Below are 20,920 nucleotides of genomic sequence, written 5' to 3'. Positions count from 1 at the left end.
TAGTTTACAAGATGCTATAAACGGCCACAATGCATCTGTTTCTTCCTTCATAGATTGAAGACGATGGTAAAATAACCCGCTATGGAAACAGCAGTCGATTTCCTGTATCTGTAAGCTAACCTACAACTTCAAACGTACTGTTGATGTGAATGCGCATTTGTAGTCACTGTGATAAAAGCCTATACGGTGAATAAGTGAATTGAAGAACAGGTGTCATTGGCCACTACTCAGTTCTTAGTGTATCATTGGCAACTACTCAGTTTTTAAGGTGCCATTGGCAACTACTCAGTTCTTAAGGTGCCATTGGCCGCTACTCAGTTATTAAGGTACCATTGGCCGCTACTCAGTTCTTCACATTATACAGCCGCACAGTAGCTGATTTTTCAGAACATATCAATTTATTTTTTTAATTAAAGCAAAAGGCACTCAAAAATAACACTAGAGCGCAATATGTTTTACCTCTCGTTATTAATCCAAATTATATGAAATTTTAAACATTATTTGTTTGATTTCCTCAGTTATTTATTTCGTTTTATGGCTCATTTACCGCTACAGAAAGGGTTTAATGCCAAACGAACGAAATACTGCCAGGTGAAGCACTTATATAGTAATAAATGCCGCATGTCATATATCACTCAGTTACTTCAACTTTCTCTTACAATGATAAAATAAAATTGCTTCCAATAGTTTGTATGTAATAACCAAAAAACGAAAATCTCTCCAGTCCAGCCTTTAGTTCTACTCTGCACTAACCAAAATAGTTATGTCTATAGCTACTATACTTGTTTCTGTGATGTCACAAGCAATTAAACATCAAGCTTTTCGGATGTGCATACGTTTTGCTCGGACATAAACATTCAGAGAGCAAAACATCATTCCGAAATCGAAAGTAAAGACTGTTTTACAGGCTTTACTTTGCTCCAAATAAAACCCCACACATACTAAAAATATAGTTTGGATACTTGCGTTGTGTTTGTTTGTTTATTTTGAATTTTGAAAGCTACACGACGGCTATCTGCGATAGCCATCCCTAATTTAGCATTGAAAGACTAGAGAGAAGGCAGCTAGTCATCACCACCTTTGACTACTCTTTTACCAACGAATAGGAGGATCGACCGTCACATTGTAACAGTCTCACGACTGAAAGAGCGAGCATGTTCGATATGACGGTGATTCGAGCCCGCAAGATTACGAGTCGAATCCAGCGCTTTAACCACCTGACCATGCCGAGCACTTGCGTTAGGCATTGCATCCGTTATGGAGCTTTACACTTAGCAGTATTATAACGAATTCACAGCTCCAAAGAGCGGAACGTGATTTGACTTTTTTTTTTTTTGTCAGTAACAGGAAGCAACTACAGAATCTTAGGTCAGCAGTCCGGCACGTTAACCAAAGAGCAGCACCTATCCCGTATACTGTATTTGTTCTCCTTCAAAATAACTAGAATCACCATGGAGGCGTCTGATTACGTGTGTGTGTATTTTTACGTAAACTTTTGAAGACTATTATTAAAAGAACTCATCCAAAACATTAAGGAGCAACAAGTTACTAGCAAAGTGTAAAAGGGTATTCACAAACTGTAAATGTAAAAGTAAAAACCATCACAAGTAGTCAGAAAAACGTTAAGTCTCCAGTAGACAAAGGCTTGCTAAGTTTATTTGTTATTTTTGTTGTTGTTTTGTATTATTTATTTTGTTCACTTGAACGCTATCGAAACATGTAATCACATAGATTTAAATATACACCACAGAAACAAACAAACAAAATGGTTGCGATTAGCAAATACACGGCAACCTTTGAGTATTGTGAGTGTAGTCATGAAATAGAAGATGATGCTTTACCTAGTTTCAATACGTGGTTTTTCTAATCTGAATAACACATATTTCCATGCATCAAAAGAACTAAAAGTGATTGACTGAGCTGTTGGAGCGGGAATGTTCAAGTCGGTACGTTCATATACTCTGTAATGGGTAAGTTAAGCCTTTCTCTGACGACATGGCAACTATGTAAAGATGGTTAGCTTAGTGGGGTGTTGTTTTCTATTAAAGAAAAACTAAACAGATTTTGGTTATAATTCTTTTTTTTTATTTTAGGAAAAAACTGGAGTAATTGAATAGCATACGATATCAACATTCAGTGTGAGCAAATGTGTATTGGTCCGAGAGTATCTTTATTTTTGTAATATATATATATTACGAAAAATGTATGATGCATTTGGAAACAGTTATTTCTGCTTTGTGTAATGGAAAACACCGTGTAACTGAAAACTATATTATTATTGGCTTGTTCGGCAACGGGTTAATCCAATACATTTCGGTCCCGATGGCTTATCATATACTTTCTATCAAATTACGAACAGCTAAACATCCACACATATGAAAAACAGTGTTGTAAGAAACACATGGTACTCTACTTATGCGTACCATACGTCACCACAGATGTAAACTGTGGTGATAGTCACAATGTTCTCCCGCTAATTATATCTGGTATTTGTATAAATAAGCAATTTACAGAAATTAATTACGCTTTGTTATAACTTTCTTTGTTTGCGGCTTGCATTCTTTTTTTTTTTTTTCTAATTAATAAATTATGGGTTTAGTTGTGTTGTAAAGACCCATAAAACTTCTGACTTGCATCCAAAGTGAACTTGAAACTACGGTCTTGTCGCTGGTTTATTGCACATTAAATAATGATTGCTGGTAACACATGTATTAATTATGACTCAGATCTCTTCATGTTACTCTAGGCTATGAATAAGTTAAGAGATTGAGCTAAAAGTCCCTATAGACATTAATAATTTAGATGTATATTTTTAATAAAGAAATGTGTGTTATCTAACTACTGAAAAGTAAACCAAAAGTTTTATCACCAAATATGCATATGTTAATATTTGTAAATATTGTTACTCGCAACATAAAATAGGCTAGCTACATTCATGTCTACATCATTTATTGTAAAGATTAATTAGAAATTAAGTACGAATATTGAGTTTTGCTGTATACCATTTTATTGCCATGTTTGTTATTAGTCTTTATTTACATTTATTTTACATTTGTTACATTGTCAGTGAGAAGCAGAATTATCGTTTTGAAACTTCACCTTATTAAATAACCAAACGGTTTATTTGTTTGTTTTTGAATTTCGCAGAAAGCTACAGGTGCGCTATCTGCGTCAGCCGTCCCTAATTTTTCAGTTTGAGACTAGAGGGAAAGCAGCTAGTCATCACCATCTACTGCCAACTCTTGGGTTATTCTTTTACCAACTAATAGTGGGATTGATCGGGTATTATAACGCCCCCGCAGCTGAATTGGCGAGTATGTTTGGTGTGACGGGGATAACCAAACGGATGTTTTTATTTAGTACTGCGAATAAACTTATATAAACTCGTACTCTATCAAACAAATGTTTTAGAACATATATGCAAGCTTAATATTTCTTATACTAATATTAGTTTTTGTTTATTTCTTTGTTGCTCAACACAAAACCTCACAGTGGGCTATCTGTTTCTTGCCAACAGCAGATATTGAAACCTGATTTTTAGAATTAAAAGTCCTCAGACTTACCGTCGCCAAGGGGAAAATTAGTAGTTAATAGAATTATGTGTGTGTTTGTATACACTGTAATAATTGTACTTTAAATAATTGCAAATAGTTCAAGTAACGATCTTTTTATACTATATTTGAATCTACATGTGTATGTATATAAATAAAGCATAAAAATCTATGTGCTTTTGTTTGTCCCTTACCTAACTACTCCTAGGTCACTAAGCCAATCTTATCCAAAATTTGTGGGATGTTTATTTGTATAAAAGGCGTGATAATGACGGTTCATAACAACTCTCTCCGCTACCACTACCACCCATTGTTACTGTTAGTAAAAGAAGCATAGATAGTCCTTTATGTAGTTTGTTCTTAGTAACAAATAACAACAACATGTATAGCGTCACGTTTTTACACAAAACAAACAAAAACTTTAATTTTCTGTGAGACAGCTGTAGGTCTTCGGGTTTACAACCCTAAAATAAGTGGTTCGATTTCCTTCGGTGGACACAGCAGATAGTTCGATGTGGCTTTACTGTAAGAAAACACACACATATAACAAATTTTCTATAAAACAATATGCACACACTGTGAGGGGAGGACACACAACGGTCTTATATATCTCAGAGAGTGCGCTAACACTCTTTATGGAGAAATGCAATGAAAAATGGCCTCCACTATTGTTTGCAATAATACATAAACTTAGATGAAGTTGACACAACAACAGCCACCATAACGCTAATATTAAAAGCTGTTTTTGAGTGATAACCAAATCCTATTTTAACCTATGACCTTGGTCACTCCATGCGATACTTCAGCGGCAATTGATCGCTTATTGACCTACAACGTGAAACAGCGTGAAAGAGCATTAAGAACTGGGTGTTGAAAGCGTGTAAAAGAAAACACCCCTACCTATTCTTACAAAGTCACCCACACCATCATACAGTGTATACGATGTTTTACGTATATAGGTATATGTGTGTGTGTGTGTAGTGAGTTATTAAAGTTTATACAAAACTGTTGTTGGTGCGGCATGGCCAGGTAGGCTAAGGCGTTCGACTCGTAATCTGAGGGTGGCGGGTTCAAATCCCTGTCCCACCAAACATGCTCGCCCTTTCAGCCGTGAGGCGTTTTAATGTTACGGTCCATCCCACTATTCATTGGTAAAAGAGTAGCCCAAGAGTTGGCAGTGGGTGGTGATGACTAGCTGCCTTCCCTCTAGTCTTACACTGCTAAATTAGGGAGGCTAGCCCAGATAGCCCTCGTGTAACTTTGTGCGAAATTTAACAAAAAAACCTGTTGATAAGGTTATAATGAATACTGTAATAATATATTATGTTTTAAATAAGCTGTGTGAAATTTAGGATTTGTTTATTAGTTCATGTCTCGGACAAAGGACGAGTATTTCAGCTTCTTTTATATAATTCAAAGTTTCGAGAACATTTAGATAGTTACCAAAATAATAGGAATTAATTGATTCAACTCATACCTGGAGGCTCAACAGTAAATATGCGGACTTCTCGCTAAAACGTGGGTTTCGATGTGCAATGTTTAAAACTATGTGTGATTGTACTTTGTTTTTTTGAGGGAGAGGATATTTCCTCGTAGTTATTCCCTTATGAGAGGTTTATAAGGATAATTATTTAAGGCCTACAATATATTTACTGTAACACATACCCAAGAAATGAGGTATTTGTTGAATAACAGAAATTAGTAGCTAAACTAAATCTACAACAGCCACGATAATACATAAAACATTAATTGCATACAATGAAAAATTAAATAGAATTTTTTACTGCTTGTTGTTCTTTAGAACATACTCAATGGACTATCTTTGGTGTGCTCATCAGGGGTATTGAAACCCGGGTTTTAGAGTAATAAGCCAGCAGACTTACCGCTGAGCCACTCTAAAGTAAAAATAAACAAGCAAATGGAATGGAAAAACTAAAGACAATAATAATATAATGCACTGATGTAAAATTCCCATGCTTTCGAAACTTTAAAACAATTTCATGCTTGTTTGTTTGTTTATGAATTTCGCGCAAAGCTATACTAGCACAGATAGCCCTCGTGTACCTTTACGGAAATTAAAAAACAAACAAACGTTATCTCCTCGTGATTATTAAACGACAAAGTCATTTGTACAACGCTTGGGGTGTAACGTGTTCAATATGCAGCCGCTTTGGTTATTTCATTATAAAATAGGTGGGACAAAATATACTCTTGACATTGATCCGTACAAAACCGGTAACAAGTAATTAACACAACCAGTGGGAAGTGTTAATTTCATTTCGTTACATTCCGCACTTTTGACGGTTTCAAAATACACTGATATGAAAAATGTAACACGGCTATTGGTTACGTCACCAACTTGATGGAGGTCGCCTGTTAATGTGTTGCTTGCAGCGAGGGGAACTGTTTGATAGCATAGATAAGTTGCGTGTTTTTGTTGGTTATCGAAAGACTTGAGCGTACTTTCAAAAGAAGCACTAGGAAGAATGGACATTGACCTTTTTTCAGATAAAAATGCAACAGAACAACGCTCCACCTAGAGCGCACTCGCGAATAGCTGGCATGCGCTTGACGACATATTACAATCCTCACACAGCCACCACACATAAAATAATCTATTCTAAAGTTGGACCACCGTGTTCGAAAAATAAAGTTGTCTAGTTTGCAGACAACTTTTCCTTGCTAAATCTTCAATTTATGGCGTCTTGTCCTACCACTCTTACTATAAAATACGAATAAAAGGTGATGAATCAGTCCCATTTATTCCGTTTATAATATGAACGTAGTAAATCAGATCCCCTCTAGCATTTCTTTCTAAAAGGGAAAAGAATTTTAATGACCTTAGCATAACCTTATTTGACAAACTCTGTATCTCCACAATCATCCTAGTATACCTATTGTAATGGATTTACTAATATATATTTATTTTAATATCTATGTTTGTTTGACTTTAATATATATTTAGAAATGTATGTAACTTATATTGTTGAATGTGTATTCCGCAAGTACTGTCTGCTTTCTAAATTTGTACAGGGTGGCCCGTAAGTTCCTACCCATCCATGTATGTTATGTATCCAGTGTATCTGTGTGGTGTCCCTCATTCTCGCTGCATAATATTATGCAACGCCATGTTCTGTGAGACATTTTCCTCAACATAGAAGGGGTTATTGTTCCAAATGCCGCGGTAACAGCTGCCTTCAACTCATCATTGGTATTATAGCGTTGTTTAGACACAACGTAGGAGCCACCCTGTATATTCTCGACAGTGAGAGTCAACAATATATGTTTTACATTGTTGCCTGCTAAACTTTAGAAACAGTTTAGAATATTGTTGGTCTGCTACACTCAGTATACTATAAAGCCTCGCGAACTATAATTGTAATAAACGCTTATAAATCGGAAAACTATAAATATTTGACCAGGAACGTTTATAATGTTCGAAATCTATAAACGTTCAATTTCAGAGAATTGACTTGGAACGTTAATATTTCTACAAAGACATTGTATAACGTTAGTGAAAAACTCATGTGTGGGGAGCAAGATATTACTTACCCATTAAGTGATCTATACTTCTATCAACGTTGAATTATTCGTTCGTTATAAATCGTCAAACAAATATTCAGTTCCAGACCAGATAGAAAATTCGATGTTGTTTGTAAGTTTGTAAAACTCTTGTATATAAACCAATAATTATAATTACCGTTAACACGAATTCTTTGTTACTTGTATATTAAAATATATTCGCATTATAAAGGTTTGGTTTGTTTTGAAATTCATGCAAAGTTACTCGAGAGCTATCTGCGCTAGCCATCCCTAATTTAGGAGCGTAAAACTAGAGGAAAGACAACTAGTCAACACCACCCACCGCCAACTCTTGGGATACTCTTTTACCAACAAATAGTGGGATTGACCGTCACGTAATAACGCCCCCACGGCTGAAAGAGCGAGCATGTTTGTTGTGACGGGGATTCGAACCCTCGACCCTAAGATTACGAGTCGAGTGCCTTAACCACCTGGCCATGCCGAGCCACGTTATAAAGAAAATTGTGTATACCAATCTTGTTTGGTAATTGTCATAAATTTAATGCATATCCACATATAATTAATTTCCTAATTAAAATTTCTAGCTATTTGAAATCGTAAAATCATAATAAATCGGAGACTTCTCGCGATAAATTGTAATACATACTAATAATAAACTGGAATCCCGGACGAGCTCTCAGTTTTCAATCTCTCAATCTTATTTTTAACGTAAAGTTTGCTAGTCATCACCACCTACTTCCAACTCTTGGTCTACCTTTTTACCAACGAATAGTGGAATTGACCATCAATTATAACGCCTTCAGGGCTGAAGAAGCAAGCATGTTTGGTATGACGGAGATTCGAACCAGCCACTCTCGGATTAGGAGTCGAACACCTTAACCCACTTGACCATGCCGGGCCTTTCATACAAAGCGCTAAAGACTGAACACAATACTTCAAATGAGGTCTAACCAAGGTTTAATCTATATAAAGAAATGATAACCTTTAATTATACTTTTTGAATTAATTTCCTTCTGAGAAAAAAAATAAGTAAAATATCAGCTGTAGTAAAAATACTATCTTAAAAATATATAAAGTTTTTATTGGAAAACAGATATATGGCTATTTCTCTCTTATATGTTATACAAAACATGTCTGTCTGCATCGGTTTACTCAACCCTATCTATAGATTTCTTTCCTTTCATCAGATTACTAATATCCCAATTATTTATTCTCTTTTTGATATTTTTCCAAACATAAATGAACCGCCCCCCCCCAGTGGCTCAGCGGTATGTCTGCGGACTTACAACGCTAAAAACCGGGTTTCGATACCTGTGGCGGGCAGAGCACCAATAACACATTGTGTAGCTTTGTGCTTCATTCAAAAAACAAACAACCAAAACAAACGAACAATTAAATGAACCGTGGATATCTATATAATACGGCTTCGAATCAATGTCAGATATCGTTCGTGTAAAGTCTTTGTTTTTATTATTTTTTTCATTATGAGACCATTAAGAAATAAAGGTGGTCATTGGTTTTTTCTTACCAATACTTCAATTTTCAGATATTTTATTTTACCTTTATGTCATATAAACTGTCAGTGATTTATTAGTTCATCAAACACGAGAGAAAAAATGAAAATGAAGTTTGTGCGTTTCATGTACATTATGTACATTATGTTAATTGGAGTTTGATGTTACTTTATCGGTGAATTTCCTATCTTCTTCTGCATGTTTTTTATCTCAAAGTATAACTGCTTCAAAATCAAGCTTTTAAATACGAATTAAATCATTTTTACATCACAACATTTTATGAAATTTAAGAAACATACTTATAATAATTTAATCAGTAAACAAACACGTCTTATAGGCTACATTTGTAGCACAAACATATATAACAACTTGCTTTTTTCCCAGTTATCATTGTCTCATTTGAAGGCATCTAGTCATCACCAACCACCGCCAACTCTTGGGCTACTCTTTTACCAACGAATAGTGGGATTGACCGTAACATTATGACGTATTGAAATAAGCAACGGGGAAACAGAGATAATAATGATTTTTGAGTTTTTTTCGAAAACCTGGGAAATGCCATATAACAATGTTAGTAATAATGAATTTTTTTTGTCGAAGAATAAAACTGAACTTTTACTGTTGAGTAAGGAAGCTAAAAATGCCTGAATACTTAATTAATTTTATCATTATTTTATGTATTTTTTAAAGATGATGTTTAAATTCTGGTTCTTATAAGCACTAGCATAGAATTGGGTTTTAACTTTTTGTTTAAAACTATATTATTTTATCTGTATTTTTGAGTTAGTGTTTTATGTTAATTTGAATGCCATGTGTTTAATTTTAAGTTATTCTTGTATGAAACGGATAGAATGGAGTGACTTCCAGATTTTTTATACTTCAGCCATTAAAGTTTTGTATGAATAGAAAGAGAATTACTTCTATATAACCAAAATAAAATTTCTGGCTCGCTCTAATGTGTGCTTTATATATTAATTTTGTGATTTTAGTGATATGAATTGAATGTAATTTAAATTGCTTACTTGTAGTGATACAAATTGAATATAATTTAAATATTTAGTTTCAATGCCTTATTTCAGTCTTAATACTGAGTAATATTTTGTTATGTAAAATACATGATAACTGATATTAGTAAATGTAAGTAGTAAATAAAAACCCAGCACTGAATGATACTGTATTATTCTTAGAATGACTTCACAATTTGTCATTCCTTTCCTTCATTTTATTTGGTGAAATTCAAATACATTGTTTTATTTGCACATAAGAACCCAGGATTGGGTGTAGATAGTAGGTTGCAAAATCAAGCTAACCTAGATATAATCCCTGAAATTCCTGAGCAGAGTAACCTTTCACCTATTGACTAACACATTAACACCGTGATGACCAGAGTTACCAAAGGCATCATTGTACTGAAAGCTGCAACAGGAAATGGACATGAAGAACATGACATGCCTATATTGTATCAAAGTTGTATCTGCTACATCCTGAATTGTGCATTACTGGTGACCAAAGCTGGGTGGTTTTTGGAATTTGCTATTTGATTAATTATCAGGTTCCTTAATCAGTTTTACTCATTTAGTTGATTATTCTCGCATGAGACTTAGATAGTTAGGATAATTCAGCATATAAATGATCAGAAGCATTAATTTTGATTAATTATTTTTGTGATATTAATCAATTTAACTGTAAACTTTATTAATCAGTTGTATTCCCTCACACTTACTGATATAATCAAGCTAATATTTCAGCTGTACCAGTTATTAGTATGAGTGCTACATAATTAGATATAATTCAAAGATACAAAACACATGTTTAAGACATGTGACAGGATGTACCTTAGCCACTTCCATCAAAACTCTGTTTTAACTCTCAATCTTCACTAGCATTGTATAACACCAATAGCTATTATAAGCAAAATTATTCCCTTGGGCCTTGCAGTGAAAATACCATGCACTTCATGATCAAGTCACTGCCCTTTTCAGTTTGAACATTCTAGCTCTACAACAACCATGAAGACAGCACCCAAGCAGAGGATTGCCTAAAATGCACCTTAGGACACAGTCACAGGTAAGCCAGGAATGAATATCTGGTTCCACTGAGGTCTGTGTAAATCAGCCTAGATGGCAAATGTAGAGATTAGGCAGAGGGTAAAGCAGAAAAGTCCTGCAAGCAACTATTTAAAGACCATAGTGGGCAGTTATCTGTAATCATAGCTACAAGGGTTTCTTAAAGCAGCAAATCTACAGAGATAGAAGTAAAAATCAAGCTATCTTCTGGATTTCTTACAGCAAAAAATTGCAAATATAAGATGCTATCAACCTAATGTCTGCAGTTGACTCCTAGTTGGTAAGAGGATAGTTTTCAGATGGATTGGAGGAATCAATCTAGCTTAATGGTATGACCATCATTTGGCTGTACGTGTCAAACAATGTAGCAGTAAAGCTAGTTGAAGAAGCTTAGAAGTATGTAAGAAAAGTCATGTTATCAAATTTAACACAGTTTTCCTGGCAGGATATGATCATCTGCACTAGTAGTGTAAAAGTAGTAACTGAGTAAGATTGACATCAAGGAGTAATGAGATGGTTTAAAAGCAAAATACCATAGAGTGTAGCCAGGAAAGGCAGAAGATAAGAAACCAATAAGACATTAAACAGCCAGAAAGCCACTGTTAATGTCTGTGAAGAAAGTCTTTTACTTCCTATGAAACAGCTGTTCTCCTCATGAGGAGTTAATTTCTTGGATTGTTTTTCCTGGTGCTCAACTAATCTCAAATAAATATTGGACCTGGAGTATTAATCAGTTTCTCATGAGCATTAAGTAATTAAAATTACTGTTTTTTATTATTTTAACTGTTTAGGTAATTGAAATATTGCTATTATTTGAGGAAGAACCCACTCTTTATAAGGAAGAAAACCTTATTATAAATGTACAAAATTATGACAATATCATTTACATGATTTTTTGTTGGGAATTTCGCTGGTACATTTCTTATATAGAGCACTGTTCTTAATATTTTACTTGTGATTCATTACTTCAGATATCACACTTGTTCATATCAATCAAGGCTTCTAATTCCAACAGTTTACAGATACTTATGGTATTATTATAAAATAGCAAAGTTTTGTTTTGTTTAAACTATCATATGTGTTTCACTAGCTAAACTGAAGTACCTCTGTGTCATATCTAAAATCTTCAGTATCACATTGCAGTCATTTAATGTTTCCCCAAACATTGTTTCTCAATCTACGTAATCAGAAACTGTCACGAGGAAAAAGTTTCTCCCTTCTCTGGCATGTACTTTAGCAACTTCTCTTAGACCTTGGATACTTCCAAATACAAATTGAGTAAGAAACAAACAAAACACAATTCACAAAGTAGGATTTTATTTACATGTTATCATAGTTCTTATGCCTTGTATTTACAAAAAAAAAAAAAAAATCAAAGTTTCATTTTTCATTATTTTTCTATTTTGTATTATTCTACATTTATAAGATAAGAAGGTAATAAAGGTTTGTTAAAGACAGTGAATGGTGTAACAAATAGATAACCTTATCATCACCAGAATTCTGATATGTAAGTAGCACATATCTCTTAAGCTGTACAGAACCATAGAACTAGGTCTGAAGACGGTAAAACAAGATTCAAGATACATACCATTGCTATGTAGTCTAGATTGCCTCTCACTTGAAGATTGGATATCTTTTGCTCATTACAGTAATTTCAAAGTAGATAAACTTTAAGTGTTTTAACAAATAAATATAAATAGTATTAGCTGCTGTAAGTTTAATGTACATTACCTGAAATACTAACTGTAAAATATTACTTCATAATGGAATCATTTTGTGGTGATTCATCATTTTGGGTAAGTCAGTTTATGTACTAGTGTGGAAAATTTATTTATTTGTGTATGAAATTATTTGTAATTGTAGCTTGAAATGATATTGAAGAAAATAATTGGCATTTTACTGCAGATTTCTAAACATACTGGTTTATTCTCCAAATACTGATAACATTGGAATGCAAGAAATAAGTGGTGCTATTTTGCAGTAAAATGTCAACCACAGAGGTAAAAGCCCATCAGTCTCTTGATGTACATAAAGTTACGTAACAAAATGAAAGAAACCTCTTATCTAAATTAAACACTTCTAGATTTAAGAAGAGTTTGAAATAAAGCTATTTCTAGTTTTATCTTCCAAGAAATCAGCTAGACTGCTAAAGCTTGTGTGCGTAATGACTTGTTATGTCAAAAACAATTCCACTAACAAATCTAGCATTGGAGGTGTATTTGAGTGGTGGAAGAATGAAGTTGTGAGGACTTTTAGGAGTAATAAATATAAACTTTTGAAATTCAGATGAAACTGTATTTACTAGAAGAGTCCATTCGTCTTGTATGTTTTTATAGTTAAACTTTGTCTGTTAGCTTAATTCATATTAAGCTCTCATTACAGAGTTATATCAATTTGAAAGATTATACTTAGTGTAAACAAATGAATGTTGTGGTTGTTAATCTGAAAGAAAATAGACTGTATAAAAATCAGTGTGAATACGTTCTTTATGAAAATCTTACTGTGTTTAAAATTAGTGAAAGTATATTTAACTTAACATACTTGTACTTGTTGTGAAAAATATTTAGAATTTTATAAATAAATTAGCCCTTAAATAATGAAATATCTAGTTTACAATTACCGATTTTGAAGATTCAATGAATAGGGGATAAATTTAATGAAATCCTTACATAGTGGAACTAATACAGTAAGCTGAATAACAGATGTCTAACTGTCTCACATTACTTTTAATCTACCTTTTCAAGTTTATAATTAGACTTGCATGATTAGTATTGTGTTTTTTACATTTTCTATAGCTATTTATAGTTTTAGTGGTCTGTTGATATATAAAAGATGTTTGTTTATATAGCATTTGAACTAATGTGTTGAGTTTCAGTATTTAAAATGTAGTTCATTTTTGTAATTATAATTCTTGAAAATGAAAACTGTAGGACCTGATTTACTACTATAATTTTTTTTTGACAATTGTATTTTCATTGTTTCTTAAGTGTACCTAAATTTAATATATAGGCTACATATTCATTAAAGCAACATTATTTAATAGCTTGCTTGTACACAAAATACTTGCACATTCTGTTTTAAATAAAAAAAAGTGTTTTGAATAAATTGATCCCAGCATTCTGTGTGTCTTAATAAATTTTTTGTTTGCCACAGATAAAGTTTGCAAAATTAAAGATTTTTATGCTGAGTGATTCATATCTAATACAGTCATGACATTAATTATTGGAATTAGACACATCTAAATGTCTATAAGAGTTACTTCTAGAATCTTTATATATATTTTTAGTTAAATAGTAATCATCCTGCTGTTTATGAATTTCAAGATTTTGTTTTTACCTGAAATAACTAGACTAAACTTTATAATTGGTTGTCTTTATTTCAGTGAGTCGTCAGTTTGTAGAAAGTACGTGCTAAGGTATATGTACTTGAACTCACTGATAATTTATCTCAATGCTGTTAAAGTGTACATCTTACACACCCACTTTTGTATGCTTATCTTTGAGCAAAATATTTAATAAAAAATCCTGACTTTGAATCTTTTTTTATCTCATTCACTTACATAGGGGAGGGTCATGATTGATTAGTTTCAGTGTGATACACCTGATTCAATTGTACCAATAGAAAAGGGAAAATGAGATAAGCATATTGTAGACAACAATATCACTCATATGAAATATTTATATCTTTTCACCTGGATAACAAATATTGTAAACTAAAGTCACACTAAATATTTGAGTGAAATGATTGAAGCATCAAACAAGATGTACTTTGTTTCTGGTTGGTGAATAATAGAAAAACCAAGTAGATGTTTTATTGTTCTAGAAATTTTATGTTTATAACTAACCCTCAAATTTCTTAATAATGGGGATTAAATTTTTTTTTAGTTATTTCTGACGTCATTAACTGAACAGGATATAGTTTGTATTTGAGACTGTGGTGCCTAACTTATCTCTATATCCCTTTCATTTGAAACTTCCACCTGTTAGTGTTAGAAATAAAGGGTATGGTATGTCTAGTGGCTTGAACATGTAGGCTGTGAAGTTTTCCATTTTATTATGTATCACATACTTTCTAATAATTTTCTGGGTGGTTATTTTTACAAGTATATTACAGTTTAAATCCTTGAATGTATTGGTATATTTCTATTACTGAAGTGATTTTAATGTGTTTTTTTTTTCTATTTTGTTCTAAATGTTTATTCTGTTCTTATAAGCATAGAGCTAGTTTCACCATGAAAATAATGTTCAAACTATATACTATTATGCATTACTTCATTTTTTTTTACAAACAGCACATCATGATTGTATTGTAATATCATTAATGAATCAGCATTGTAAGTGGTCTTTTTTTGCTAATGTGCCATAAACCTTTATTTCCAAAATACCAGTCCATTAGAGGAGAGAAAAAGACTAAATAGTCTCAACCTCTCATGTTTGTCCAACTGGCATTTTAAATTTTATTGCCACATCATAGTGATGATATTTGTATAAAATATTGATGGCATTGTAAACAATGCTTGATTTATTTAACAGTAAACTGTCAAAAATAGAGAAGGTCATTAACTCAGATGGCATTTGTAAACAAGGCAATTGCAGTCAGATTTGGAATTTTTCATAAATTTTTAATGAATATTTTTTAATTGCATGAGACGTTGATATTCCATTTTAATGTTTAATAGACATTTTTGTTTATTCCACCTGGTAAAGCAGAAGAAAACTGAGAAATTACTACTTCCTTGAAATTTATCAGAAATTAAAGCAATTTACCTTTAATCTTGGGGAAGATTAGTTCACTAAACCTCAAATTGTGAAGTTCTTGACTTAAACATTCAACATTTTTTATATCTATATCCAAGTTAGAGCCTGCTAAAATTCATTTTTGTACAACTTTAAGTTGTAGTAAACTGAGTAAGTATGTACAAATTGTTGATTTGTTAGTTCCACACAAAGGTATAACAATGAATAAAATAATGACTCTGCAGATTGTTGACCAAATTGAAGATACTTGATTAAACAAATTGTGTTATTTCTACATTTTTAGAAATGAGTAAATATATTTGATTAATTATAAGCAGGTGATGTTTGTATATATCATTCTTTACTTGTTTTAGTGATATTCATATGATATAGTTACTAATAATCCATGTGTTTAATTTTGTCATTTTAGATTTTTTTGATATTAGAAGTCCAAATTGGTAAGAATGAAGCACTTTATGTAAACATATAATCATACTTAGTACAGTTTCCTGTCTTTCTGTGCTATGTTTTGATCATATAGCAAAGCTTACTTGCAACTTCACCAGATTAGTTAAGAATATTCGCTAACCTGGCCAATGATAAAAAGTAAGTGGCATTCAGCTGCAACAGCAATGTAAAATTCAGAAATTTAGAACAGAAACAAATGAAATTATTAATCATTCACAGTTATGACCCTCAAATACTTATTTAGCAACTTGCATACAGTTATCTTGTTGGTTAATTAAGTGGGATTTGTAAAGCAAATTGAGAGAAAAAGAACACTATGGACTCATGATATCATTCTTAGTAGGCGGTGGTGATAATTGGGCTATGTTTGAAGTAAATTTTGATAACTCTAACTTATTTGCAAAGTTAAACAATAAGTTGTTTAGAATATTTTATACAACTTGGTTAAATTGTATGATATTATCTTTCTTTACTAGAAGTATCATTAAATATGTTTTAACATGATGTACTTCAGCAAGTATCTAAAATGTAACATTTACACTCATGAATTTTTAGCTTTAGGTATTTATTACATTTAATTATTTACAGGATCTACAAGAGATCTGGTACTCTAAGACACCAGATTTTACACCATGCTTTCAAAACAGTGTGTTAGTATGGATACCATGTGGCTTTTTGTGGCTGCTTTCTCCCTTAGAGGCACATCTTTTAAAGAAAAGTCATCACCCACCCTTGCCATGGTCACTGTTAAATCTCACTAAAATAGTGAGTACCATAAAATTACATACTTTATTATTGTTCAACCATAATATTTATAAAATCATTTAGTTCCATGAATTTATGTGTATCAAATTATAATGTATATTGATGTAACTCATTTTAATTGTCCAGTTCCTTCACTGGAAATATTAATATTGTACATGATGTAGTAATTTATGGTTTTGGCTTATGCAGGTTGCCATGAGTGAAGAAATATATTTGATATGACTGTGTTTCAATTCTTTGTTAAACAGGCTGGTGAGACATTTATGTTGTTATGCATTTCATTGGTATACTTTTGACTGATTGGAGTCAGTATTTTCTCGTATTCATGAAACCTATTAAGTGCTAAATCAGAATTTATTTTCTTAGGTAATTCTGATCATTCTGTTCTGCCTTTCTATGGCAGAACTTGTTCAAAGTATTCAAACCTATTCTTCAGGGTGGGAAGTGTTTCCAGTAGATTTCTACTCACCATTAATAAAGACTTTAACATTGGTAAGTCGTTTTCTGGTTAATAAAACTTGTTTCAATTTAATTTTATTTCATCTGATTTATGTGTACTCTGAAATACAGTATATTTTCTCTTCCTGTTTGTACTCAGGTAAACATCAAATTACGAATCTGTTTTATCCTCTTATTTATGGATGAGATTTGCGTATTCCATCACATTGAATAACAATATGTTGTGCTTCTTACAGCACTCAGTGTAAAGACCTGTCCACAAAAATGGGTAAAGTTACTCATTGATTATATAAAACACAACAGTATTTAGTGAAATTAGTTGCAATATTGAAGCTATTTTTCATCAACTTTTAGGTATGCTATTAAGGATCATGTAACCAACAATGTCATAGTCCCTCAAGAACTTTGTTCATAAATAGTTTAAGAAAATTACTAATAGGATATGGGCACAAGTGATAATTTTATGGTCAAAATTGACATCAAAAGGTTTAATAACATGAAATTGGTATAAATGTTCTCTTGTAATGAAAGCTATGTCATTTGAAACTACTTGAGTTTCGTGTTCTTTAGCATTTATTTACTTTATGATCCTACATGAAACTACTATTCTAGTGTTTTTGATAGTGTACAGTGTTTACGCTTAGCATTTTTAGTGTGTAAAACATCTAGTGAAAATATCAGTTTCTTTCCAAACGACTTAATTTCACAATTTGTTAATTTTTTAAATTATGTGTAAAAAAATGTATTTTTTTTTCCAATGATACAGATGCTGGCATTGGTGTTCATCTTAGTAGGGAAGAAACGAGGTATGCAAACATCGGGAGTTCTTTTTGTATTCTGGTTCCTGTTGACTCTATGTTGTGCAGTAACATACAGATCAGTGCTTATGGGCACTTTAAATCAAGTAGGTAAATGTAAGGGGGATGCTTTCTTCTCTCTTATTTCATTCATTTATGTTTTTATAACATAAGACATTCTTTTTAATCTATTCATAAATGTTTTCCAATACAAGACTTGTTTGTTCAGTTTGGTAATTAGTTTGATGTAAGAATTTATTGAAAACTACAATGGAATACTGAGTATCCTGTTAAAGAAAAATAAATTTGGTGTCAAAAGGTTGTTTATTGCTGGTATTAATATGTCTTGTATCCACCAATATAAAATAAAGAAATTAAATAAGAAACTGTTAAGTTGCCAAGGTTCCATGAGTTTTAAAAGCATCAATAGCACATTACAGAAACTGTACTTTAAAATTGCTGAAGCCAAAGAATTCCAAAACAGTACTACATCCTCTCATCCAAAGCTATCTCGAACCTGGTCTCTTCTCTAAGCAAGCATTGTTAAAAATAATTTTGCTATGGTACACATGTCTTTATATGCCATCAGTTTTGCACCATTTCAGAAATTACTTAGCTAAGAAAGAAGCAAATGAAGTTATTCAAATGATGCAATGGTTCCCACAGAGCCCTGATCTCAACCCATTTTAGTAGATTTAGCATTTGATAGATCAGAAACTTGACAAATCAAACTTCCAAAGAAGCTTTATAGGACTTTATTAGAGACATATGAAGTAAAGTCCCAAAGGACATTTTGATTAAATATGTTGCAACAATGCCTAAAAGACTGTCTATTTTATTAAAGCAAAAGGTGGACACACAAAATATTAAATGTTTGCTGAACTGAAGCACTTCCACTTAGTTTCTGTTGTATTAAATATGAATATTAATACAATTTTGATGTTTCACCTGTGATTTACCTTCTGTTGTTCTTTGAAAGTAACCTAAAATTTAACTTTTACTCTGTCCTAACACTTTTACATAATACTATACATCTTGTGCAAGGTGCTTCTTCTGGATGCTTTTGCCCATATGAACTGCACTTGACATAATTTGTCATATCCTGAAGTACTACCCCTGGATGTTTAATGCCCAAACATATTGCACTTAACCTATTCAAATACATTTCACAGCCCTTAAGTTCCAGCCAAATTTACTGGCACCACACTATGACTTGTTCTGTACTTTGTCTTGTTTCTTTACACAGCTTGTTACGACATAAATGTGTACAGAGAGACAGTTGTGACAGTCGTCATGATTGCTCTTAATAAAAGTAATTTGTGTCTTTCATAATTCTCCATATCCAAAGCATTTCTCCCAAATGTTTTTGTCCATGAAACCCACGTTGGTTGTTCACTAAAACTGAAATTGAATGTTTTGCCTGGGATGACTCACTTGTATGATTCGATGTGACCCACATCTCTTCCCTTGGTGCATATGTATAAGGGAAGGCAGTTGCATACGTATGAGCTCTTCCTTGTTTGTCAACACTACACTGATTAATACCATAGTTATCCAGCACCATATACACTGATATTAATATCATAGTTATCCAGCACCTACTACACTGACAATAATATCATACGTATCTATCGCCTCCTACACTGATATTAATACCATAGTTATCCAGCACCTCCTACACTGATATTAATACCATAGTTATCCAGCACCTCCTACACTGATATTATTTTTTAGTATCTTCTCATACATCATGATAATATAGCTTTGTATAATGATGATTCTTTTATATAAATATTTTTTTTAATTCTCAACATTTCATTTGTAAAGATGGCTACCTTTTTGTGTTGACTTACTTATAATTGATTCCATTAAATGAATACATTTAGTTAAGATAATGGGTATTCATTTCTGATTGTATCTATATATAACTTAAGAAGTTGTTTTAAATTGTAAAAAATTAGTTTTATATTTAATAATTTTTCCTTTTACGAGCAATGAAAAAATCAAAACTCTTTAAATGTTTATTTGTTGATAGTTATGTGCAACTAAGCAACCTATTGTAATGTTGGAACTTAAACTTTTTACATCAATTCAACCGTTGCATTCAAACTTGATAATGAGGCAACCCCTATTTTATAAAATAATATTTGGAGCTGACTTAAATTGGAAGTGAAAGAATTTTTTATCACAAATTTACAATGTTGCTTTTACTATCCATTCAAGCCATCTCCAAACATTATCAACTGTTGCATGTCATATAACATTTTAAGACCATACTTATGTTCTCAGTCTGCACAGAGAATTGACAGTTTGTTTGGGTAGGGAGTCAAAGTTTTATTTGGTATATTTTCTATGTACAAGTTAGTAGCATGTTATGTTTCTGTTTTATATTTTTTTTGTATAACAAGTACATCTACTTTTTTATGCAGGATTCCCATTACAACAAATCAATAAGTAAAAACAGATTTGTTATTACAACGATCTATTTTCCTCTCGTGGTGGCTTTGTTACTTTTATCTTGTTTTTCTGACACTAGACCAAGTTCTACCAAACCAGAAAAACAAATGGAAGTAAGTTATGGCTATATTTTGTTTTGCAATGAATATTATAATCATAATACTTATTCTTTTTTTGTATTTTAAATGTTTTTTTAATTTTATTTAGATGCGGTTTTAATAAATTTTAATATTTATGATGATATTATTTGTACACTGGAATAAAATGGAAAAATTTAAAAATTCAACTATGAATTGTTTATGAGTTTGTGAATATTGAGTTAATATATTTTAGTTACTAGATAACACTATCAGTATGTTAGCTTTTGTACTTAAAATAGAAATGTTAAAACATTTACAATGTCAGAGTGTGATTATAAATATACAAAAAAGTGAATATGAACATGTAGATATTAACACTATTTAGCATTCTGCTAACGTCTTAGTATATCCATGTTTTACTGTTTTGCTTCTCATGAATAGTTGTAGGTTACTTTGTAAAACAAAATAGAAGGTTTGACTTGAC

General features: G+C 32.1%; 1 protein-coding gene across 3 annotated transcripts in view; it reads left to right on the top strand.

Annotated features, from left to right (window-relative positions):
• Positions 1–12,212: 12,212 nt before the first annotated feature.
• The window catches only part of LOC143253365 (multidrug resistance-associated protein 1-like), a 59,438-nt gene continuing 50,730 nt past the window's right edge, over positions 12,213–20,920 (top strand). For all 3 annotated transcript variants that reach the window (XM_076507135.1, XM_076507134.1, XM_076507136.1), the window contains exons 1-5: positions 12,213–12,470; positions 16,467–16,643; positions 17,010–17,135; positions 17,869–18,006; positions 20,329–20,469. In XM_076507135.1, the coding sequence (XP_076363250.1) occupies positions 12,438–12,470; positions 16,467–16,643; positions 17,010–17,135; positions 17,869–18,006; positions 20,329–20,469 (615 nt within the window). In that variant the 5' untranslated portion in view covers positions 12,213–12,437. The remainder of the gene's footprint in view (positions 12,471–16,466; positions 16,644–17,009; positions 17,136–17,868; positions 18,007–20,328; positions 20,470–20,920) is intronic.

This window comes from Tachypleus tridentatus, chromosome 6 (genome assembly GCF_004210375.1).
Source record: "Tachypleus tridentatus isolate NWPU-2018 chromosome 6, ASM421037v1, whole genome shotgun sequence".
In the NCBI taxonomy this organism is placed as follows: Eukaryota; Metazoa; Arthropoda; class Merostomata; order Xiphosura; family Limulidae; genus Tachypleus; species Tachypleus tridentatus.
The sequence above is the reverse complement of the archived record's forward strand: the minus strand, read 5'-3'. Positions and strand labels throughout refer to the sequence as shown.